Raw genomic sequence first — 19,585 nt, 5'->3', positions numbered from 1 at the left:
ATCTTGATCAACCAAGAAAAAGCTATTAATCATATAGAATCACAGTGCTGCAGAATATACGTTTTGGTGTATTTCCTTCAAGCAAGGCTGTCTTGTCCATTATACCCAGTACCTACAATGCTTAGGACCCATGAAATTTTTTAATAGACCCGCAAAAATGTTTTTATGTTAATTATTTTACATCAGAAGGAAAAAAATGAGCATCATAACAATGGATTTAGTCTGGAGTGTGGCTTGTCCTTCTAGCAATATAGTCATAAAATACAGCTTTAAATATATGTTATTTTTTATGAAGCCATGAAAAGTCATAACACAGCCCTGTCTTTAAGGGCATGTCTCCTGCTGTCCCACAGCCTCATATGCTAACCCTCCCAATCTGCCTGTCCTCCAAATCTACTGCCACTGGGCTCCTCTCTCCCCTCCCCTCCCCTCCCCTCCCCTCTCCTCTCCTCTCCTCTCCTCTCCTCTCCTCCTTTGTCTCCCTATTCTCCTGAGTCAGCATCACAGCAGGCAGGAGCTGGGCTGGCAAAGTCAGAGCTCCTCCAGGTGGAGGAGAAAGGTCCAAGATTGGGAGGGTTTTCGTTTGGTCCCTCCCCGCGGAGCAGGCGAAGGGTCAGAAGATCAGAGTCTCTGGGGCGCCTGGGTGGCTCAGTCAGCTAAGCGCCCAATTTCGGCTCAGGTCATGATCTTGCAGTTTGTGGGTTTGAGCCCCGTGTCAGGCTCTGTGCTGATAGCTTGGAGCCTGGAACCTGCTTTGATTCTGTGTTTCCCTTTCTCTCTGCCCTTCCCCTGCCCACACTCTCTCTCTCTCTCAAAAATAAATAAACATTTTTTTAAAGAAGATCAGGATCTCTGCAATTGGCAAACTGCTTTCCCATGGCCTCTAGCACTTTGGTTGCCATGGTCTGTCTGGAAGAGCTGGAGACCCACTTTCCTCCTTCCTGTGTGAGACCAAGCTGTCCCCTGCTCTGCTACTTCTGCTGTCCTATCTATGTCCTGTCCCCTGTGGGTCCCATAGTTGCCTCCTTCTCCTCCTCAGCTCTATGAGCTTCACCAGCAGCAAGGACCCAGGGTTCCTCAGGCCTGTGATGGAATTTTACGGCATGGTGACAGTTAAGGGTTCCCTCTGGAACCTGGACCAGTGGGTTTGCCCTTCACCCCTTCCCCACTGTGAACACACATGGCTGCCTCTAGGCCGATCTGAAGTCCCCTGATGCACTAATACCACCCAGCATTCTACTCCAGCCCATCCTCTGAAGGCCAGTGAGGCAGCCCTCCCCATAGACAAGTCCTTGTTCCATATCCCCAGATAAAAGGATTCTCCACCCTGGCTACCCATAGAACCCCATCTGGGCAACTTGTAAAACATACCAACTCCTGGGGTGCCTGGGTGGCTTATTCGGTTAGGCATCCGACTTCAGCTCAGGTCATGATCTCACTGTTCATGAGTTCTAGCCCCGCATTGGGCTCTGTGATAACACCTCAAACCATGGAGGCTGCTTCAGATTCTGTGTCTCCCTCTCTCTCTGCCCCTCTCCTGCTTATACTCTGTCTCTCAAAATAAATAAACATTAAAAAAATTTTTTTAAAAGCATACCAGCTCCTTGGTCTCATGGCCAACCACTGGATCTGAATCTCTAGAGGTGGCCCCGGGCTTCTGGATGTTTCAGAAGCTCCCCAGGGACCTAGGTGTGTACCAGAGTTGACACACGCTTGTCCCTCAGATGGTCCCAAATGGGAACCCTCCCTGTCCCTTGGACGGTCCGACAGGAGCAGTAACCATGTTCCTCCAGGGGCTTTGGGCAATAGATATTCTTTGGTTTTCAAGTCAGGTGGGTGGTGCTCCTGGCATTTTATGAGCCGGGGACTGGGGATGCCAGACGTCCCACAGTGTGCAGTTCAGCCCTGCACAACAAAGACTGGTTCTGCCCCAGATGCCAGTAGCATGCCTGCCCCCGCCCCCCACCCACGGGGCAAGCTGTTACTGGGCCTGCACACTTTGTAACCATGGTTCAGGGTCCTTTACTCCAATGCCGGCTCCCCCAGTTTTCCTTTTCTTATAAAAATTAGGCCACCCGACCAGTTTGATTGCAAGTCACAAGTTCTTCTGGTCTCTGTCAGGGGCTAAGAAGCTTCTTTGAACCTGCCCAGCAGGTCAGCCACTTGTCTTCTCAAACCTTTTAACAGTGCCCTAAGTTTGTTTAAAGAATTTGGCGGGGGGACACCTGGTGGCTCAGTTAAGCCTCTGACTTTGGCTCAGATCATGATCTCACGGTTTGTGAGTTCGAGCCCTACATCGGGTTCTCCGCTCTCAGTGCAGAGCCTGCTTTGGATCCTCTGTCTCCCTCTCTCTCTGTCCTTCACCCCCTACCCCTGTCAAAAATAAATAAACATTTAAAAATTAAATCTTCCTCAGTTAGTGAATGCACAGGTTTTATTCATACAGTCTATCCTGAACAATGCAATTTCGCCTAATACTGTAATTCTTACCTGAGTGTGGTATTCACTTTGCCCCCTCTGACTTTCTGGGATTATTCTAAGGACACTGACAACTCAAGTCTGGTCGATCTCTGTTTCTTCACATTGCTCTGTGTGACTTACGATGTTTTAGGTCTCAAATTCCAGATAAAAGCCCCCGGAATGTAGCCCAGAGAAATCCAGTGTTCACACACAGGCCAGTCCCACTTCATCTTCCCTGGTGCACTGTCAAGTGTAAAAAAAAAACCCACAAGATATGGCAGCATGCTGAAGAATGGCTGGGTCTGTGATCATGGTTGCAGAGAGAATAGCTAAAGCAGGCACATGGACTGATACCTGCAGCATTTTTCTCTACAGTATTGTAACCTGTTTCACAGTAATAAAGAGGACAAGAAAAGACTAGCAGTAGGTCCCAGGTTCTCTGCCAGCCACCTTATAAACATCCCCCAAGGGTGTCCTCACCTTAACCCTAAGAGTAGATATTATCGTTCCAGGGTCACCCACAGGTGACAGGTTCTGAGAGGTTAGGCGACTTGGCTAATGTCACACGGCAAATAAGGGGCAGGGTTCGAATTTTTATTCTAACTCCAAAGCTGATTCTTTGGTCTGGGCGCATCTCTGTTTTTTAGAGGGATAATTAGTTCTCAACACTAAGACATTTCGTTGTGATTAAATGAGGTCCCTCTTGGCAGTCTTTAGAAATTGCAAAATCTGCTTTCTGTCTTAAAAGTGACCTTTGGTTTTCACATGTCTTGACTTTCATGGAGGGACTCAGATTTATCCAGTATGTCCATAGATGGAATCTGAATATTGAAGCTGGGGACTTTTCCTATTCAAGCCAGAATCCTTCCTTCCTCGGTCTCCCCCGCCACCTGAGCGTTCCCTGTGAGGATCACCCGCCAGGGCCTCATGTGGCTGCAGACACCTGCAACGAGAGACGTAGGCCTTCCTCACACGGGCTCTCCTCCCTCCTCGCGGAAGGATGAGGAGAGGCATCCCCAAATTCCCTGATCGTCCTCCCGCCACCTGTCCTCATGGAGAGGCACATGGGGCATCCCGGATGTTCGCAGGATCCACGAAGAGGAGTCGGCGGTGGTGTGCCCTGTGATCGATGTGATTGACTGGAACACCTTTGAGTACCTGGGCAATGCTGGGGAGCCACAGATTGGCGGCTTCGACTGGAGGCTGGTGTTCACGTGGCACGTGGTTCCCGAGAGGGAGAGGACGCGGATGCGGTCGCCCATCGATGTCATCAGGTTAGGGGCTAACCTCTGGCCACTCACTCTCTGAGCGTGTCTCGTTGCGTCTGGCCACCGTGTCAGTGAGGGTACCCGGGGAGGGCTGGTTAGCTGTTGTTCCCCCACTTTCTCCAGAGCATTTGTTTATTTTATTTTATTTTTAAAATCTTTATTTATATTTGAGAGAGAGATAGAGACAGAGACAGAGCATGAGTGGGGGAGGGGCAGAGAGAGAGAGAGAGGGAGACACAGAATCTGAAGCAGCCTCCAGGCTCTGAGCTGTCAGCACCGAGCCCAGAGTGGGGCTCAAACTCATGAACTGCGAGATCGTGACCTGAGCCGAAGTCGGACGCTTAATCGACAGAGCCACCCAGGTGCCCGAGCATAATTTTATTTTTATTAAAAAAATCTTTGCCACCCACGTGAATTTTACGTTGGTATATTTTATTTATTTACGTATTTAAAAACTGTGGTAAAATATGCATAACAAAAAAATTGTTCACTTCAACCATTTTTTAAAGTGTTTAGCTCAGTGGCATCAAGCACATTCACAGTATTGAATAACCGTCACTTCCAGAACTTTTTCATTGTCCTGTGCGGAAACCCTATACCCATTGAGCAATGACTCCCCTGTCTCTTCTTCAACCCCTGGTCACTTCTATTGTACTCTCGATGGATTTCCCTAGTCTAGATTGCTCGTGTAAGTGGAATCACACAGTATTTGTCCTTTTGTGTCTGGCTTCTTTCACTCCACATAAGTGTTTTCAAGGTTCTTCCAGAACCCCGTTCCTTTAATGGCTGAACAATATTCCACTGTGTAGACATCCATGTTTGTTTATCCATTCACCTGCTGATGGCCACTTGGGTTGTTTCTATCATGTGGTTATTGTGAACAATGCTGCTGTGAATATTGATTTACTGTTACTGTTTGAGTCCCTGTTTTCAGGTTTTTGAGGTATATACTTAGGAGCACCATTGGCGGGTCATATGATAATTTCATGCTTACCATTTTGAGGACACACTGTCAGGTCCTTTTTCAACTGGGGGATAGGTGGACCTGGGGGGTGAATGGGCCACCTTTGGCTAGTTGGTGAGCCTGGGTCTGAGTAGGGTGGGTTTAGCAGGGGCTTGGTTGCTCTCATTCTTTGAGGTGTTGAAGTAATATAAAGGCTTCTTCCTCCCCTTCCAATTTCAGGAGCAAATGGGAGTCAGGCAGAGGGAGATCGGACATCAGCTTTATTACTGCATTGAGCTAAAAATGGTGTCTTAGATCTGCACCCATGTTTGCCAGGAGGACTTCTGAGTTCTGACCTTGAGATGACCCACTGGCCAGAGGGAGATGCCTGTGGAGACAGTCTCAAGAGATGGCGGTAGAGGGGTGCCTGGGTGGCTCAGTCAGTTAAGTGTCCGACCCTTGATTTTGGCTCAGGTCATCATATCACGGTTCGTGAGTCTGAGCCCCACATGGGGCACACTGTCAGCGTTGAGCCTGCTTGAATTCTCTCTCTTTCTCTGCCTTTCCCCTGCTTCTGTGTGTCCCCCCTCTCCCTCTCAAAAATAAATAAATAAATAAATTTAAAGAAAACGAGATGGGGGTGGAGAAATGAACGAGGCCAAGTCACATCCAGCCTAGAAGGCCAAGGACGGGGCTTTGGACTTTACCCTGAGAGAATAGAAGCCACTGAAGGGATTTGAGCTGGAAATGACCCTGCCTGTTACATTCTTTAAAGATTGCTAGATGCCATGTTGGCAAGGGGCCTGGAGGGGGCGGGGCAGAGGGCAGGGACATCTTTAGGAGGCATCATAATCTTCGAGTCAGGAATGATGGTGCAGGAGAAGATGGAGAGAAACGGGGTACTCCAGAGATGATGTGGTGGACTGAGAGAGACTGAATGAGAATGGGGAAGGCAGGGATTGTGGTGACACCCCGGCTTCTGTAGGAGTCCTGAGTGACATCCTACTCAACTTTCACTGAACAGATTTGTAAACTGAGGCTCAGAATAGGAAGGGTCTTATCCAGGTTCATACATCCAACCTGGGATGCTGACATGTACTCCCATGGTCCCCTCCTCCCCATCACACACATGTGCTCGGGGATGCCATGGCCACCTCCTCTTCCCTTCCTATAATATCCCTGGGTCTCAGTTTCCTCACCTGTGAAATAGGTACAAGCATATCCACCTTGCCTACCCCTTAGATTTTTGGGATGAAACACGTGTAAGTGCTTTGTAGTCTAGAGCCTTCCCTTCCACAAGGAATCTTGCTGTCCTTTTCTCATCGGCCCAGAGCTTGGAATGCAGGGAAAGCTAATACTTTGTCAAGGCCCAGAAGCACTGCCAGGAGACCTTAACATTTTTAAACAGTTAGACCCTTGATGATGTACAGTTTCTCTACCTCTGAATACATTCCTTGGCATCTGCATGTCTTGGTGTGTTGACCTTTCAGCTTTCTGCTGTGGTAGGACAGAAGGCTTGGGCCATTTCTAGAACCAGAGGAACCTGCTGGGGAGAAAACAGGGCTGGGTGAAAGGCAAAAGTGGCCATCGGGGTCCTGGAAGGAGGCCACTCATGCAGGAGAGGAATGGGCCCTGGAGGAGCTTTGAGATGAGAGCTGCCTTCTGTGGTCTTCTATGCTCCAAAGGGCATCTGTGTTGCCCTGTGACCCTGTGACCAAGGCCACCACAGCCCAGCGCTAGCCATCCTCCTGGGGAGCCTGTCTCTTTCCTCAACTCTCTGGGTTGTCTGTGCTTCTAGGGGTACAAGGTTTTATCTCGCCCTCAGGCCTGTGCTCATGCTGGTATCTTCTTGGAGAAACATTCCATTCCTCTTCTCTGCCAACTCCTCCGTGTTCTTCAGGCCTCATTTCCTCTGGGAAACTGAACCCTGCCCACCTGCCCCATGCCCTCCCCTCTGTGCCCACACAGTGCTGCCTGGTGAGATGTTTGTGAGCCTCCTAGGGCAGGGACCGTGGGGCACATCTATGCCTCCTGGCCCAGCGCAAGGCCTGGTACAGAGTGTAGAGTCAGGGTGTGCTTAGAGACGACTGGGCAGGCTGGAGGGCTCCCGACAGACAGTTCACCTGCTGCTCACACTGCAATGTGGTTATCACACTCTCCTAGGTCCCCAACAATGGCTGGAGGGCTGTTTGCTGTGAGTAAGAAATATTTTGAATATCTGGGGTCTTATGATACAGGAATGGAAGTTTGGGGCGGAGAAAACCTCGAATTCTCCTTTAGGGTAAGTATTCCAGTCTTCTCTTTGGACTCATCCTTCACTTGTCCCTTCTCTCTCTCTCTCTCTCTCTCTCTCTCTCTCTCTCTCTCTCTCTGGGAATGATGGGATTTTCCAGGAGAACCTGGCAGACTTTTCTTCCATGTTGATGGTTTTTATCTAACGATCCTGAAAGAGGATAGTAGTGGCGTGCACGTTCTATAAACATGCTTGCCTTCTTGTTTGAACTTTTAAAACATTGTACTTTTCATAGATTTGGGGCAGGGAAGGGCCTTGCAGGTCACCTAGTTCTTTCCTCTTACTACAGCAGGGAGAGAAGAGAGGGGAAGTGACTGGCTCAAGGTCACCCACGCAGTGAGTGGCAGAGATGGGGCTAACACCCAGGCCCCTGCTTCCCAGACCCATCTTGTGGAGTCTTGATTTGCTTATTTACTTATGAAATAACCTGTTTAGCACAGTGACCTTCAGACTTTGCCACATATAAGAATTGTTTAACAAAGAACTTGTTTAAAAAGACACATTTATAGGTACAGTCTCCAGAAAGTCAGGCTTGATAGATTTTTGGTAGGGACCAGGAATCTGCTTTTTGGGAAAAGCCCATTTCCTGATTCTGCTGCTTGTGTCCCACGGATGCCCCTTTGAGAGGCCACTAGCATTTCAGTGGGTTTTCCAGTTCACCGAATCCTGCATTTTGAGTATCAACATGTTATGTTAACGTCTGTAGTTTTTAATAGAAAATTTTAAATTTTGGTGGTATTTTATATGGTTTCCTGCTTAGAGAGAGTTAATAAGAATTGGCCCTCCGCTGAGGACTCACACCCCCCATTATAAGTACCAGGTACTCTCCCTGGTCTCACATCCTGGGAACCGTGGGGTCTTCACGGCCCTGTGCCCCAGCATGAGCTGGTCTCAGACAAGTCAACCTGTTGAGGTTTAGGATGTGCTTTTAATGGTCTTTCTGCCTCTTCCCTAGGTGTCAGGCTGCTCTCTGCCTCTAGAAGTTCTTCCTTTCCCCTTCCAAACCTCTCTCCTTACTCGCTGCTTTCCTATCTTCTGTGGCTAGGAGATCAGGTAATGAGCCTGTGTTTTACATAATGAGTAATGGGTTCCCAGTGAGGTCAGTTATGGGTGCTCCTGTGAGTCAAGTGCATGAGCTCTAGTGCATGGACTCTGGGATCTTGCTCCCGGCGGCTTGTTTGTCTTTGGGGCTGTGTTCTTGCTCTTTGACTGCATCCTGTGTCCTGAATGTGCTGGGGAGGTGGCCTCCTACCCCATGGAGGGTGAGGCCTGGCAGTGTTCATCATGATGTCTGTGTGCCCAGCCTCCTTGCTGCGGGCACGGTGAACCAGCAGCTCACCATTCCGCGCCACCAACCCCCCCCTCGCCCCGCCACTCACCCACCCGGCCTCCTCCCTGCTCTCTGCACAGATCTGGCAGTGCGGTGGGACCTTGGAAACACACCCATGCTCTCACGTTGGCCACGTTTTCCCCAAGCAAGCTCCCTACTCCCGCAATAAGGCTCTGGCCAACAGTGTCCGAGCAGCTGAAGTGTGGATGGATGAATTTAAAGAACTCTACTACCATCGCAACCCCCATGCCCGCCTGGTGAGTTCCCCAGCCCACCTGTATCCCAGCTGGCCTCATCCCAACAAAAGCAGCTGATTCTGGCCTCCCCGCCATAGTGGACCTGGTTCCAGAAATAGATACAAGTATGGGAAAACTTTATCCCCCCACTTATAATAATACATTCATGTTGATTCTCATCATCTACAGTAATTATGGTCTGTGTCACCATTGCAAACACTGATTCAAGGCTACTGAGCCGCTGCTTCTCAGAGAAATACGGTGCTAGGTTCCTTCAGGCCTCTTGCAGGTTGACATTTTTGCCAACCGATCAATATATACAGTATACAATACGTGGTTTTGTGTATATTTCTGTCGAAAGATTGTTTGCATTGAACTCATGGCCAACAACATTGTGACATGTGCCTAATCCACGTATTTTCTCCGCCAGGCACAACACAGCCTTCTTGCACCGAGGAACACTAGCCAGCCCTTCAGCACCATGCTTGGGGGCCTTTTAAACAGTGAGGTCACCAACACAAAGCAGCAAAATGTGGCACTAGGTGGGCGATGAACAGGACACTTGTTTACAGCATGAGAGCTGAGACATGATCTCAGCCAGGAGCGTCACGTTGGGTGACTCAGATTTTTTATCCCTCTCTGTATGTATTTGCAGATGATGGTGGTGTAGTGGTTTTAGGGTTACAAATAAGCTTTAGCAAATAGGTCCACTGCCTCTGCAGTGGCCAGCTCTACAGGCCCCTGGACAGGGTGCCCACTCTGCACCAGCATCAACTAAAATGAAAATGTAAAACTCTTTTTCTGAATCCTCACAGCAGCCCTTCAGGATAGCGATGGAATTCTCATTTTTTATTTATTATTATTTTTTTTAATGTTTATTTAATTTTGAGAGACTGTGTGTGAACGGGGGAGGGGCAGAGAGAGAGGGAGACATAGAACACGAAGCAGGCTCCAGGCTCTGAGCTGTCAGCACAGAGCCCGATGAGGCACTCGAACTCATGAACTGCAAGATCATGACCTGAGGAAGTCAGACACTCAGCCTACTGAGCCACCCAGGGGCCCCAATTCTCATTTTAGATGCCAGAACTGAAGCTCAGAGAGCTTGCCCAAGGCCTCGCGGGTGATGTGGGCAGAACTGAGCCTGGGGTGCATAGAACCCACTCCCTGCTCTGCAGAGCCCTGTGGACCTGCCCCTGACCTTGGCCCCTTTCTGCCTCTGGGCTCCAGGGTCATTGCTTCCTCTGTCATGCCCAAGGCTGCAGGGTGGAAACATCTGCTCCTTCCCATTACCCAGTCTGGAACCCACAGCTCTCTCTTCCTGAGGCTTCCCAAAGAATGACATATTAGAGGGGCCCCGCGTACACCTTTTGTCTGGATGCCCGTGGCCGAGTGTTAAAAGGGATATTTGGTTGAAGATGAGGGCACAATGACTCATCAAAGGAAGACCCTCTGGGAAATAAGCAAAACTCTGAAATTTTGCTCAAACGCTTTCCTGACATTACCATTTTGTTAAATATTTAGCCTGTTAAATTTTAATACTTTAACATCATATTGCAAGGACAGTAATAGTGCTCGGCACTGCTCTTGTGGCGATGCTAAATAGATGCTTGCTTTATTTAATTATTTAGAAGTTAAAAAAAATTTTTTTTAATGTTTATTTATTTTTGAAAGAGAGAGAGAGAGAGAGACAGAGTGCGAGCAGAGGAGAGTCAGAGAGAGGAGACACAGAAACTGAAGCAGACTCCAGGCTCTAAGCTGTCAGCACAGAGCCTGACATGGGGCTTGAACTCACGAACTGCGAGATCATGCCGTGAGCCACCCAGGTGCTGCAATTATTTAGAAGTTCTTAATCACTTGTTTTGTCCAGAAAACTAAACTTCCACGAGTATTTTTCACTGCAGCACTTGGCACTTACCATTGTAAGCATATGTTCAGACTTCAGCATGTTGAGCACATAAGGTCTATGTACATGGTTACATTGAGAATATTCACCTGTGTTTGAAAGTGAACGCTTCAGGTATCAGCAGTAATTCAGAATGTCAGGGTGTATGTACTCGACTGACGTCCACTGGTCTGTGATCACACACTCATCGATGGTGTAGATGCACGGGTCCAGGGAGCTGACGCAGCCCCAGGACTCGGCTCCCTGACTTCATTACCAGGCGCTTCGTGTCCTTCCCTAGAGCACCTGGCCACACCTCCTTGTAGCGAGAGTGCCCGAGAATGCAGTTGTTTGTGTGATGGTCTGTCCTGCCAAGGTGCTGTCGCTGTGTCTGAGGCTGGTCTGACCCTCTGAGCCTGTACAGGACCCAGCACACAGTGGGTTCTCGGTACACGTTGCAGAGGAGGGAAGCATCCGTGGAGAGAAGGCTTTGGTAGGAAGTACGTGACCTGCAGGGACTCACTGCTTTTGCTGTTTCCTCAGGAACCCTTTGGCGATGTGACAGAGAGGAAGCAGCTCCGTGCAAAGCTCCAGTGTAAGGACTTCAGGTGGTTCTTGGAAAACGTGTACCCAGAATTGCATGTGCCTGAAGACAGGCCTGGCTTCTTTGGGATGGTGAGTGAGGCAGGCCTCTGGTGGGCAGGGGCTTCCCTGACCAATAAATCCTAGCCAAGAAAGGCCCCTTCATGGGGACTGCTAGCCTTCCTCACCCCTTCTCCCCTCCCTGCTTTAATCCACTGTCTTTCCTTCTCCCCGTGTCTGGGCCTCAAGTCCAGAATGTCAGCACTAGAAGCCATCTCCAAATTGGTGACGATAAGCCTCCCATTTTATAGATAAAGAAACTGAGGCTCACCTGGTGTTTCCATGTCCAGTTTCACATTACTTCAAGCTTCAGATGGCTGGACCAGTTAATAATTCCCAGCTCAGGGATTGATAAAGGCAGTAGTAGAGGGAGAAGAGTCACTTCGGTTATTTCAAAGAACCTGAAAGAAATGTCTCTGGGATGAAGCCAACTAAAATGTCCAGTGCCTTTGGCTTTGGGGAGGAACGACACCAACTTAGGAAGGTGTCCTCTGCTGTGTCGTGTTGACCAGAAGTGCCCATGTTCCATTCTGGGAGTCTTTGATAAACACAAAGCAGGACGCTAACGCATTCAATTCAGTCTTTGCTATGAAAAGGTTCAAGCAGAGAGAATGATGTAATGAACCCTGTTCCCGAGCTTCTAGAATTATGATGATTTTGCCTCTCTTGCTTTCTGTCTCCTCTGCTGCATCCTCTCATGTTTTTCTTTGCTCAAGCAAACCCCAGGCATCCTGTCCTTTCACTCCCATTCGCTTCCACGTGCACGTCTGTATGGACGGTATCTTCTAACCGCAGACCATTATCACACCCCCGTCGAGTGAGCAGTAATTTCTTGGTACCCTTTAATATCTAGCCCTTACCCACATTCCCCTGCTTTTTCACACCTCTCTCAGGGTAACTGGCTGGTTCCACCTGGGGTCCAGACAAGGTCTCGCGTTGTGGTTGGCTGCTAGTCCTCCCTCCCACGTCTCCTTCATCTAAGGCAGACCTCTTCCCTCCTCCTCCCCACTTGTGCTAATATTGTTGCAAAAACAGCATCCGTTGTCCAGTAGCACATCTCACCCTTGGAATTACCTAATTGTTTCCTTGTGGTGTCTTTTAAATCATGCCTCTCGCCCATAGTTCTTAAAATGGAAGTGAGGTCCAAAGGTCTGATTGGAATGGAATCATCAGCCTTTTATGGCAAGAACACTTCACAGGTGTGTTTTGTGCTCCTGCTGCATCATCGCAGGAGCACCTAACCTCTGGTCATCCTGCTTCTAGCTATGACATTGATCAGCGGGTCCATGGGGCCTGTCCGGGACCAGCCACTATCAGGGGCCATGTCAGCATCCTCTCTCGTGTTTTCTGTAACTGTTGATAATCATTACCTAGACCCAAACTTCAAGTGGCATTGTCAAATGGTGCTTTTTCTAATCATTTCCTCTGCATTTTTAGCTGAGATGTTTCTGTAAAGAACGTTCCCTTGTTAACTGGGACCATTTGGTATTCGTGAAATTTAGAGTTCATTCAGAAAAGGCATAACAAATTTTAGGGATGAGTGGGTGACTTGGTCAGTTAAGCATCTGACCCTTGATTTCAGCTCCAGTCATGATCTCATCAGGCTCTGAGCTGACTGTGTGCAGCCTGCTTGGGATTCTCTCTCTCTCTCTCTCTCTCTCTCTCTTTCTCTTTCTCTCTCTCTCTGCTCCTCCCCTGCTCGCTCGCTCTCTCTCTCTCTCTGCCTCTCCCCAGCTTGCGCTCTCTCTCTCTCTATCAAAATAAAAAAATAAACTTAAAAAATTAAAAACAAGAAAAGGCATAACAAATTTTTAAGTCCTTCTCTTTATTTGCCTGTTTTCAGAGTAAGAATTGGCACTTCAGTTTCCTCCAGTTTGTTTGTTGGCTCATTTGCTTGTTGGCGTTTTCTTTTCTTGAGCATCACTGTAAACCAGTGGGGTTTTATATGGTCAGTGTGCTGCAGTTCGTCTGTTGGTTTCTGTTTTTTTCTTTGAACAGTTCAGGTTGCCCATCTTCAGCTAGTGAGAACCTCTTCATTTTGGCTTCTGTGATCTTGACCCCTTGTAGTAGCTTGATTGCTTCCTTGATCCCGGCCACGCTCATCTTCTACATTTGCTGCCATTCCTCCCAGAGCCCCTGACCCTTTCAGTGGGGGGCAGTGTTCAGAGCCCACAATCCGGATGCCAGCTGTGGTCTCTGTCTCTAGACTACACTCTACACCAGAAACATAATGCTAGCCACATACGTAATTAAAAATTTAACTATATTTAACTTTATTTTTAAGGTTTAGTTATTTATTATTTAAAAAGATTTTTTAATGTTTATTTTTGAGAGAAAGAGAGAGTGCAGGTGGGAGAGTGACAGACCGAGAAGGAGATCTGAAGCAGGCTCCAGGCTCTGAGCTGTCAGCACAGAGCCCAATGTGGGGCTTGAACCCACAAACTACAAGGTCACAACCTGAGCTGAAGTTGGACGCTCAACCAACTGAGCCACCCAGGTGCCCCTAGTAACCATATTTTAAAAAGGAGCAAGTGAAGTTAATAATATATTTTATTTAATTCAATGTATCCCCAGTATTATCATTTCAACATGTAGTTGATGTAAAAATTTATCGAGATGCATTACGTCTTTTTCTCATACTGTCTTGAAACCTGCTGTGTATTTTACACTCACTGCATATCTCAATTTGGACTTGGTCACATTTCAAGTGCCCAGTGGCCACATATGGCCAGTGGGTACCATGTGGGGTGCACAGTGCTATAGTTTTTCAGTGGGTAGAGAAAGGACATGCATATTTTTGAGAAACAAATCATGAACTCATACTGATATCTCAAATTTAAATGTAATCTTACAGGATTTTTTCTTCTTCGATATTATACTTGTATTACTTTTTTCTTACACTGAAAATCTTAGTTTCAAAAATATTACCATATTATTTATTTGCTTTATCTTAAAAGATATTTAAAATAGTTTCAAAATAATAATTCACTATTACGACTGACAGTTGATACTGTCAGTGAATGAGGTTTAGGATTTCTTTGCTGCTCTATTTGTTTATAGAATATAGTTCACTAAGGAAATGTAATCAAACATGGAATGTTCTAAAAAACAAAAACAGTGGGGAATGTTCTAAAGTCATTTAATATCATTCTTTTTTCTGTTTCACCAACTTGATACAGCTAGCTTAGTTTACCTCAGTTTTAATTTTCAGGGGTTCCCACCTCTCTTTTAGTGTTTTTTCCATTTCAAATCTTTCTGAACATAGGGAGTTCATTTGAGGTCACAGTCCTTTGGTGGTCAAGCGTGGGGACATTTGAGCCCTTCCAAATCTAAGGTGCTCTGCTTATTCTAACCAGATTTCTTCACAAGCAAAGGGACTTCAGGAACATGGAAGTCTGTGCTTTGTGAGCTAGTTGATTGGATTGTGGAATCTTCTTTCAATATGACTGAGTCTTATCTTCAGAAACAGGCTAGTCAAGGGTGGACGAGGGCCAGGGCAGGAGAGGGATTCATGAGGAGTTCATTGAGGGGTCTTTGAACTCTCCAGAAAGAGATTTGGAAGGTGTATGTCTTTCCCTGGAGGCTACTAAAAGGGAGGCGGGAGCATGATTTTTTTCTCTTGGAATGATCGAAGGGTTTTAGATCTAAAAGGTACCTTAGAGATGGCATTAGATTAGACAGCGTTGAGTGATGGGGAGAGCACTGGACTTGGAGTCTGAGTTCCTGGATTCAAGACTCAGGCATCTCCACTCGTGTGACCTTGGGCCATCAGCTCTGTATTGTGCTGTTCCTATAGTCTAGAATGGTGGACTTCTCATCTGGAAAATGGTGAGTCTCTCACACAGGATGTCTTTTGCAGATCCTGCTTGCAGGGGTCCTTGGTACATGTGTGAGGCAGCAACCCAGCTCTGCATGGACCAGTGCAGCAATAAGTCTGCACCAAGGAGAAATGGAGAGATAAGAGCTTTCAGGTCATAAAGAGTTAATCTCTCTGCAACTCAGATTTATCTTTAGAAATGGGGGTTATGATTCTTGCCTATGGTATAGAATGGGAAAGCACTTTCAAAACTGAAAATCTAAGGAGCTCTTACCCAGTAAGTCCGGGTCTTGACTCATTGACTCCTCTCCAGTGGAGTCATTACCGTTGGAGCCTTGGGTGGAACCTGTTGTTGTGTATAAATCTGGACCAAAATGCCACCTTTATGTTTTGTTTAGCTCCAGAACAAAGGACTGAGAGATTACTGCTTTGACTATAACCCTCCCAATGAAAACCAAATCGTGGGACACCAGGTCCTTCTCTACCACTGTCACGGAATGGGTCAGAACCAGGTAGGTGCTCCTTCTCCATAGTTTGACATTCTTGAGCCAGGGGAAAGCAGACGGTGGGAGCCTGAATGTTCAAGGGACCGTTTGTGTGGGGTCTTTAAAGAGAGAAATGAGGGGAAGTCTCTTTTTTTTTTTAAATTAAATATTTGATGTATATATATATATATATATATATATATATATATATACATCAATATAAATAATATATATATATATATATTTTTTTTGGCATTATGAGGGTACTTTATGCTCTTGCAGAATATTTGGAAAATGCAAAAAAATATAAGCAGTAAGTGAATGACAGGACTCTGCAACCACCATTAGAACTAAGACCTAGTTATTTCTCATCTTCCTTTATGCAAGATCATGTGTTTTAAATAGTTATTATCATAATGTCTATATGTTTTATATTCCATTCTTTCCACTTCGTCATACTTTTCATGTGTTATTAGACATCCTTTGAGAATGTCATTCCTAATGGCCTCTTGATAATCCTTTGTGTGGCTGTATTACTGTTTAGTTAACTGATTCCCTGCCTGCCTGTTTTTGATTGTAAAGTAACCATGCCACTAACCTCTTGTCAGAAACAAAAGTGGGGGGGTGGGGAGCAACAGATCTGCGTGTCCGATGACTTCCTTAGAATTAATGCTTGAACAGAATTCTGGGTTTTGATGGATAGTGCCACGTAAAGTGGTGTTTAGGGCAATTGCTGGTGGCCGGGGCAGGTCTGTCTGGGTTAAGTGCTGAGTTTCAGGCTGGGCAGGGGAGCAAGTTCTGGAAGGTCTGTGAATTGCAACAGATCCCAGCCCCAGGAGGCAGATAAACCACCAGAGCGGGCCCGTGGAGGATGCAGGAGATGCAGGAGACCCAGAGGAGGGAAACGTTGGCTACCTGGACCTTTAAAGGCTTCCTGCCTTAAGCAGTGTCAGACACCTAGAGATGAGTGGGTGGGATTTGAGTTTCTTCCAGCTCCAAGTCACCCCAGGCTCTCGTCCAGCCATTTCCCTCTCTCCACATCAGAGAGTAACTGATGCACGATTGGCTGCTCCATTTTTAGTTTTTTGAGTACACATCCCGGAATGAAATACGCTATAACACTCACCAGCCAGAGGCCTGCATCGCTGTGGACGCAGGAATGGATATTCTCATCATGCAACTCTGCCAGGAAACTGCCCCGGAGAATCAGAAGTTCATCTTGCGGGAGGTAAGTGAGCCGTCTGCTGCCCTCCTTGCTCTCGGTGCATGGGCTGCAGAAGGGGGAGTGGAGGTAAAGAGTGTTCCCTGGCACAGTCCTCGAGGATCTCAGGGATGCGGCCACATCTGGGGAGACCAGGAAGTTCACCATGGATCCAACAGTATGGTCGGGGGCCCCGGCATCCAGCATCAGGAGTGCTTTGACTCCCATCTAGTCGTTCTGGCCTCCTTAGACCGTGAGCCATAGTCCTGGAGTGAGGTGCTGTCGCAAACACACCCAAGGATGAAATGGGCTTAAAATGAGTGAAACGAATAGCCAAAGTCTGAGGATGTGAGGTTAGATCCAGGAGCAAGCTACTCCATTTCTTTAAGCCTCATTTTTCCCAGCTGTAAAATGGGAACAATAATAGCAGCCTGTCTACCTCTAGTGTGGACTAGATGGACAGCAGAAATAGTCCTTGGAAACCATAAAGCTCTATAGAGATCAGTTGTTACCTGCAGGGTAATCACCAAGAAAACATCTCTCTGATGGAGCTGGCTCTCCATCAGAATAGTTGATGTTGATTTGGAACCGGGTATTATTTCAGGCTCGTTAGGCACTAGCCCTGCCACACTTGGCCACAAGCTGTAACAGGACTCGTGAATCTGTCAAATCTTTTGACTCACTAAAAAGCACTTGAGGGAGTAAATCCAAAGAAAATAATTCAAAAGACGAAATGAGTTTATTTTTATCTCCATAGGAAGCTTTCGTTCCCAGCCTGGCCCCAGGGATGGAAAGATTGGTCTAATTTGCTAATAAATGGGTTAATTCTAAGCATGATCAAAAGTTGGAGTACATTTTCCTGTAGAAGATATTATGATTATCAGTGAAATTTGCGGGCTACCTGAACAAGCCTGCGCCATGGTGTTATCCGTCTGATATCAGAAATAAGAGGGAAAATACTTCTGCAAAGCTCCCCGTCTGTGGTTCTCTGCAGCGCCCGGCTCCATCCCCTTCTCTTGTTTCTTCTAACTGTAAGCCCTCAAGGGGCTTACACAGTAATGTAAGCTAGAAATCATAAAATTGGTTTGAAACATCATTAAAATTGTATCTTAAATTTCAGTGACCAATTAAGGAAAAGTAAAGTCTCCTTAGAAGGCTGGGAAAAGGGATGCTATTTAATTATTTCCTTTCATGGTACTCTGAAGGCAACATTTGAACTCTTTTAAGGGTTTTCAGGGTTAATATTTTTGAGATTCTTCTGCCTATAATTTTATTCCCAAAGGTTTCTCTTTCCCTGGAACAGGTATGTCACTTGCTCAGCCATGATTAAGTTCCCAGGGAACTTAAAGCTTACAACAGAGAGGTGGAGGGAAAAAACAGACTCAAGGATGGGGGAGAGTTTCGCTGAGGTAACTCAGAACAGTTGGGAAAAGGAAGACAAGGGGAAGGCCTTAAAGAGGACCACGATCTTTTGGGGTTGGGGAAATTGGCACAGTCCCATAGAACCCATGTCCTCAGGTGACTTGTCCCCTTGCCCAGCTGTTCTCTGGCTGAGCTGGGACTACAGCCAAGTTTCCTGATTCTGTATTTAAATACCTAAGAGAAAAAGATCGCCAGGGATGGAATCAGTTGACCTAAGGGAAGCGGAAGATGTTAATAAAGAATCTTTGATCCTAATTTCCCTCAAGGAGAAGAATAGCAGTAGGGAGGTGACTTGGGATCTGACGGATCCCCAGAGCAGCCAGCAGGTGGCACCACTCACCCTGACGGTGGAATCAGGGACCCTGGCGAGCCTGACACGCTTGTCCACGCCTGGCCCTGTCTGTGCGTGGGCAGTCCTGAGTTGCCTCAGTACGGGGCAAACACAGTGCTCAGTAAATATTTCTGCAATGATAAAAAATCACCCGAGCTCTTAACACATTTTAAGGAAAAAGCTACTTTCTGAGGAATTATTTGTATTTCTGGTAAACAGCCAGTGCTTATTCTCTCTTGTAGGATGGTTCTTTATTTCACGTACAGTCCAATAAATGCGTTCAGGCTGAGAAGAAGGCCTTCAGTGACAGTTTCATACCATTCCTACGGCTCTGCACCAACTCGGAACATCAGAAATGGTTCTTTAAGGAACACATGTAATACCAGGGAGCTCCACGAAGGAGTGGCAAGGCCCCCGGACTCTGGTGACAGACCCACCCCAACCCTGGCTTCCTTGTTTTTATAAGGAAGTCATTTTGCAATCTGTGAATGTGACGTTGGATTTAATCAGCTTTGTACTGATTTGGAAAACTTCAAAATTGCTCCCAAATGCCCTATTTTCGAAGGGTGATCATAAAATGTTAACTCGTGGCATTCAGAGAATTAAAATCTTTAAATATTTTTCTATCAAGATGTATGTCCTACTGTCATGTCTTTTTCTTAACCCCTAGGAAAGAGGTAAATCTTCTCTTTTGGTGTTCGTGAGGGTTCCACGAACGTGTGGAAATCAGACTCATGTAATGTACTCTGTGTACACTGATAACACCTCAAGCATGGGGTTAGGTTTTTCTCAGTGTAGACAGATGGACACGAGGAACATTGTATTGATTCCTTCACACTGTTGAGATATTCCAGGTTTATTGAAATAAAGAATGCTATTTGCTTATGTGTTGCCACCATAGTCAAAATTCCAGCAAAGGTTTACATTAGCTAAAGAGGACTAAACCAAAGCTGAAGTCTTTTTTTTTTTTTAATTTCTTAATGTTTATTTATTTTTGAGAGAGAGAGAGAAAGACAGAGCGTGAGTGGGGGAGGAGCAGAGAGAGAGGGAGACACAGAATCCGAAGCAGGCTCCAGGCTCTGAGCTGTCAGCACAGAGCCCGACATGGGGCTCGAACCCACAAACCATGAACTCATGACCTGAGCCGAAGTTGGATGCTTAACCTACTGAACCAGCCAGGCGCCCCACCAAAGCTGAAGTCTTAAAGGAACAGTGTGACTTGCTGAGCCACAGTAAACTTGAAGCACACGGTGGCCTTCCGACAATGCCTAGCTG

The 19,585-nt window shown here is 46.8% G+C and overlaps 1 protein-coding gene and 1 long non-coding RNA gene across 2 annotated transcripts in view; one reads left to right on the top strand and one right to left on the bottom strand.

The window, feature by feature from the left end:
* The window catches only part of GALNT12 (polypeptide N-acetylgalactosaminyltransferase 12), a 37,026-nt gene extending 18,086 nt beyond the window's left edge, over positions 1–18,940 (top strand). Inside the window, exons 4-10 of the mRNA XM_058694794.1 lie at positions 3,549–3,734; positions 6,835–6,952; positions 8,375–8,551; positions 10,956–11,087; positions 15,270–15,383; positions 16,438–16,584; positions 18,553–18,940. Of these exons, the coding sequence (XP_058550777.1) occupies positions 3,549–3,734; positions 6,835–6,952; positions 8,375–8,551; positions 10,956–11,087; positions 15,270–15,383; positions 16,438–16,584; positions 18,553–18,690 (1,012 nt within the window). The 3' untranslated portion in view covers positions 18,691–18,940. The remainder of the gene's footprint in view (positions 1–3,548; positions 3,735–6,834; positions 6,953–8,374; positions 8,552–10,955; positions 11,088–15,269; positions 15,384–16,437; positions 16,585–18,552) is intronic.
* Positions 3,910–10,371, bottom strand: LOC131491625 (uncharacterized). Its single transcript, XR_009251569.1, has 2 exons — positions 10,273–10,371; positions 3,910–3,981 (listed from the first exon to the last, which is right to left on the bottom strand). It is a non-coding gene; the product is annotated as an uncharacterized LOC131491625 (long non-coding RNA).
* Positions 18,941–19,585: the final 645 nt, after the last annotated feature.

The sequence above is a fragment of the Neofelis nebulosa genome, chromosome 12 (genome assembly GCF_028018385.1).
Source record: "Neofelis nebulosa isolate mNeoNeb1 chromosome 12, mNeoNeb1.pri, whole genome shotgun sequence".
Classification (NCBI taxonomy): domain Eukaryota; kingdom Metazoa; phylum Chordata; class Mammalia; order Carnivora; family Felidae; genus Neofelis; species Neofelis nebulosa.
The sequence above is the reverse complement of the archived record's forward strand: the minus strand, read 5'-3'. Positions and strand labels throughout refer to the sequence as shown.